General features: G+C 36.0%; 1 protein-coding gene across 1 annotated transcript in view; it reads right to left on the bottom strand.

Moving 5' to 3' along the window:
• LOC107696234 (formin-binding protein 4-like) overlaps positions 1 to 5,499 on the bottom strand; it is a 16,543-nt gene that overhangs the window by 8,445 nt on the left and 2,599 nt on the right. Inside the window, exons 7-9 of the mRNA XM_016496492.1 lie at positions 2,912 to 3,016; positions 2,545 to 2,678; positions 1,530 to 1,690 (exon numbers count right to left, since the gene is read on the bottom strand). Of these exons, the coding sequence (XP_016351978.1) occupies positions 1,530 to 1,690; positions 2,545 to 2,678; positions 2,912 to 3,016 (400 nt within the window). The remainder of the gene's footprint in view (positions 1 to 1,529; positions 1,691 to 2,544; positions 2,679 to 2,911; positions 3,017 to 5,499) is intronic.

The following is a 5,499-nucleotide window of genomic DNA, read 5'->3' as shown; positions in this document are numbered from 1 at the left end:
TTTACAGCGGAAACCAAGGAAACGCTTTAAGCGCCACCTGCTGGCAGAGAGTGAATCTGCGTCTCATTCAGCTCCTCTGCTGTTTCATGCAGATATTTTTATGTATAGTTTCACAAAACTGAAGTCAAAGTCGAAATTATACAACTTAATTTAGATTAAAAACTGCTCATGTTGCATGTATGCAGCATCTTTGTTTGGATCATGATTAAAATGCAGTGGTTGCCTCTCATTTTAAATGAAAAGAGCACAGACAAAGCCTTATTTTGTTTATATGAAGAGTTATTTGTGATTTGTGTTACTTATTTATTTGATTTGGGGCTTGTTTTAAAATTTCAATTTAGTTTTATTACATTATATTTAGCAGACGCTTTTATCCAAAGCGACTTACAAATGAGGACAATAGAAGCAATCAAAACCAACAAAAGAGCAATAATACATGCTATATTGGTATATTATTATAGTTATATTTCAATTTCACAAAGAAATGTGCAGCATTTTGTCCAAGCAATAATAAAAGGACACATTTAATTTATAATTTGTCTTAAATCTAAGTTTGTAAAAAATAAATAAATAAAAAAATCAGTTGAGTGAGTGAGTTGAGTGAATCGTTACATTCCTACTTAAAGCACAGCTCTGTTTTGACATTGGCTTGTCAGATAGTTTGTTCCGTCCATTGCTATAGTTATCACCGTCAATGACGGATCAATTTGGCGGATTCACTCACGTAATTTTTTTACACTCGCGTTTGTCATTCCTGAAACAGTATACGTGGACGGTTTGGTCCCCTTACACTTTTCTTCAAACTGTGAATGAAGTAAAAACCGAGCATGCGGAAACTTCTGATATAATCAATAACTAACTAAACAATGAATATCTTATTTACATCGTGTATGCTTTCTTTTTGTGTTGTTATAATAGGAAGATCTGTGAGCGTGTAGAACTATGCAAACTTATGAAAACAAAAATTAGATCAGAGTGGATTCTGACTAACCTACAGTGAACACCTCTGATTGGCCACTGCTTTCAACAGAGATGCAAAAACACGTTGTAAATAGAAACTTTTAGGTTTGTAATTCGAAACCAGAGCGCGCACACAAAAACACACAGGAGAGTTTGAAAGCGGGTGACTTCGAGCAGGTACAGAATTGAGTTGGTACTACTGGAACTGTAAAAAGACCCCTCCCCCCCAAACATTTTCTCATCGGATCTACACGAATCTCGCAGGTGACATATTTTGATCTCAAAAAGGCGAATTTTCACCGAAAGTGAACTTTAATGATCAATATATAATAAATATTAATATTTAATTTTGACTTTTTTTTTTAAACAGTAAAGCACTATTTTAGTTTTCGTTCAGTATTCATTTTAAAAAGTATCGGATGATTAATCGGTATTGACCAGTGTGGTCCTACCTAGCTATTGGTATCTGTAAAATCCACTGTCGTTCGACATCTAATATTCAACTCATTGTATGCATAAACTGAAATTTTAATTCATATTTAAAAGATGTCATCACCCACAACCCTTACCTGTTATAGCACCAGTGGTTTCTGTAGATGGTTGGCTAGTGTCTCCGAGGCCAGAAGTGGGCGGCGGGGGCGACTTGGCTTCCTCATTCTCCTCCACAACTGGAAACTCCCACTGGGAAGCGTTGGTCCTCTCGTTCACATAAAAGTACCGTCTGTGCTCTCTAGAGGTGGAGAAACAAACACACAGTAGCGTCTTAGCAACTGTTCCCTCAACTGATTTCAAGGTCATGAGACCATTGGAGAGTCAAAGGAAAGTGGGGCTCTAGTTCCCTAATGAGGGAATGTTGAACTGGGATTCATTGGGAGCCCAGAGGAGAAGCCAGATTAGAAGGGGTGCACTGATAATGAACCCACCTTATTCTCTAAGAAAAAACATGGCAAAAAAATAGAGAAATTTCCAATCCTGAAAAGCTTACAGACATTATTACAAATCACTTCGTCTCAATTGTCATGGCAATACTCACACTGATAGTGACAAAACCCCTCCGCTAGATGCCTTAAGGCAGGCATCTTCAACAGAGGGTAAAAGACAACATTTTTAATGAACAGTCATCAATAGTGTGCATGGAAAAGAAATCCAGTAAAACAATGAAATAGATTGGTCTGACCTTCAGGCTCCAAGGGTAAGGCATCGTCTTCCTTTACTGATGCTCGTGTGACACGCTGCTTCCACGTGGTCACTCTGTGTCACTCATTTCTCCCATCATTTTGGGGGCAGTCCTGTAAAGTTCAAAGCTCTCGCACGCGCAACCACCTTCCTAACACTTTAGACTGACTTTGAGGGGAGGAGATGGGGCCCAAATCTTTGGTGGTCAGGCTGGCTCTTTAGAGACGCTCCCTTATCAGGATTACCTCCTGTCTTAATCCGTGCTCGTAAACACTCCCCAGTAATACAACCAAGTGCAAATCAGTTGCGCGTTTGCCATAGCAGCTGAAGCAGTGTCAATCGTCACATGAGGAGGGGGACTTTTAGAGAGGGGGAGTGATAAGGATGTGAAAGGAAAGGAGCGCGTACCTGTCCCAGTGGCAGGACCAGCCTTTGGGAGCGGCGTTAAGTTCGTAATGTTTTATGTGCTCGGCAGCTTCCTGCAGCCTGCGCCGGAGATAGTTTCCGTTCAGAGCACCCTCTCGCCAGTCTGAGATCCGCGTCTGGTGGAAGGGAAATATTGACAGCATATATATATATATATATATATATATATATATAAAAAACTGTTTAAATGTTATTTGTTAATGTATACACAATACTATAACAATATTATCTGTATGCATTGTATATATTAACCTTTATTATAATATTGTTATTTAATATTATTGTTATTTGTTTTATTTATATAGCATGAACCACTACACTTATGATCTTTATATCAGTGTTTTCTTACCTCCGTTTGCAGCAACAGCAGTTGAAAGTTCGAGATGGCTTTCTTGTCGATTCCCAAAAACTCCATTTTGTTGGTGAGTGTGTTAGCAAGCTCTCCAATCTGAAACTAAAGGAGGCAAGACCAACAACTTTTAATCTATCACATAACATTTCATATTACCAGTAACTGTAACTTGTAGATAATATTCATACTCTAAATATTCCTCAAAGTAGTGCAACTAAGAGGTATACCTGAAGTAGGGTTGTTAACGGTATGATATTTTCACGGTATGATACTCGTCTCAGAGAACATCACGGTTTCACGGTTATCACGGTGTATATTAAACAATAATTCTTATCAGTAACAATGACTCTTAAAAGAACAAGAACAAGTTATTTGAGTGAACAAATCCTTTATTACAACAAACTTGAAACCATTTTAATGAAAGTATTGAAGTCTCCCTTCTGAATAAATTAATTAAAAAAACAATTAAAAAAATAAAGCTGTACACCTTATGTATATCTATATCACACTTTAACATTTTAATTAATGTTTTAAAATGTTATCAAATGAAAATTTTCAACTTTTATTTTTGGCAACGTTAAAACATGGACAAACATGATATTCCTTGAAAACAATGTTTAAAATTATTTTATTATAAAGAATATTATTATTGTTGTTGTTATAACTTTGAAGTACATTGTACAATGCTAATATATTTCTGTCATAATTTCTAATTAAATCGAACTTATTTTGATGGGTTGTAGCGGACATTTGAGTTTCGGAGTGTATTTGACAATGGTTTTTCTCAAATAAAACTAGGAAATGTTTATTTACGTTTTCTCTCAGAGCAGCTCTGCTGACGTTCAAGTTTATGTATCTTAGACGCTGAAAACACCATTTATGTATGCGTACTTCAGTATGTAGTAGATAAAACGGCGTCACTCAGAGACATGCAGAAACAAGCAGATTTATATAGCAGTCTCTCTGCGCTTTAATATTCACAGACACATATCATAACTACTTTTGATTTATCCATCCATCCGATTGCGCGTTTTACGTGACATCCTCATTATACTGTAAATTCCATGTTTACGACTGCACCGGGATTCCCTCTGCATCACGGAAATCATACGGCCTTAACTTATAACTTGCTATTAATGCGACATACCTTTATCTGCACGGAGGGATGGTGTCCGCGAATATGAGCGAAGATGTTGGATGTATTGCCTGCTTTTGCAGCCACTTTGCGTCCACATTTTTTGCAAATTGAATCCGTCTTCAAGGACAGCCCCGCGTTCGTTTTTTTTTTTTTAAATATCCTAAGTATTCCCATACTGCAGATATTAACTTTTTTTTCGGCGGGATGGAGATTAGATATTATCTCGGTCTCTGTCATTTTCTCCGCTGCACGTGCGTGTAAGCAGCCAAGTGAATGCAGAGTGACGCAGCCGAGCGGAAATAAGTTGCATGTGCGCTGGTGAGATTTTTTTTCATTCATTTTTTTTTTAAACCGTAGATATGCGAATGTTTACGATATGATAGCCGTGCACGTTCAAACCGTGATAAACCGTCATACCGGTATATCGTTACAACCCTAACCTGAAGTTCTATAAATATAATACGAAAAATGCTCTTTGCTGCTCATTTTATTTCTGTAATCGTGACCTTTTTTTGCACTGAAATAAGATAGTCAACGGAAAAACAGGTAAAACAAGACTTGATTTAGATTTTAGGAAATTAATATTATTATTTAGCAATAGGGTTGGGTATGGAAAACCGGTTCCAAATTTCCAAGAACCGGGTATTCGATAAGACGCATGCATTTCGATTCTGCTTAACGATTCCTGCGTTCGCATTTTAATGTGATTAAAAACGATTTAAGTGCAAGAACGGAAAGAACTTGCGCCCTGTTTGCGTGCAAGCACAGAGAACAGAGCAATTTTTTTTATATTGGATTTTTTATCTTATTGGAATCGAAACTAGGAATCGATAAGAATCAGAATTGGAAACGATAATTGACAAAATTGACAGTAAAGACATTTGTTATAATGTTACAAAAGACTTCCATTTCAAATATTTTGAGCTTTCTACTCAAAGAATCCTGAAAAAAAAAAAATGTACCACTGTTTCCACAAAAAAAATTAAGCAGCACTGCTGTTTACATTGATAAATGTTTCTTGAGCACCAATTGATTTCTGAAAGATCATGTTATACTAGTTTTATATTTGAAGAACTTTCCACAATTGATTCTCCTATTTTCCTGTTTTTTTACTGTAACAATGCTTTGAAACAATCTGTATTGTATAAAGTGCTATAGAAATAAATGTGACTTGACTCATATGTACCTACATATGAACATACATACTAGAAATGCACCAAAATTAAAATTCTGGGCTGAAACCCAAACTGTAATGATTGTAATTGTAATGATACTGAATTTAAAAAACACAAGCTAATGAAATAACCACACTTTTATTGAAAGTAACAAAGAATTGGACAGAAAATATCTGGCGGGCTATATATTTTCAGCCATTTTCCTCTTTCCGCCGAAAATAGCATTATATATATACACATCACATATATATATATATATATATATATATATA

The sequence above is a fragment of the Sinocyclocheilus anshuiensis genome, unplaced genomic scaffold, assembly GCF_001515605.1.
Source record: "Sinocyclocheilus anshuiensis isolate Anshui unplaced genomic scaffold, SAMN03320099.WGS_v1.1 scaffold778, whole genome shotgun sequence".
Taxonomy (NCBI): domain Eukaryota; kingdom Metazoa; phylum Chordata; class Actinopteri; order Cypriniformes; family Cyprinidae; genus Sinocyclocheilus; species Sinocyclocheilus anshuiensis.
The sequence above is the reverse complement of the archived record's forward strand: the minus strand, read 5'-3'. Positions and strand labels throughout refer to the sequence as shown.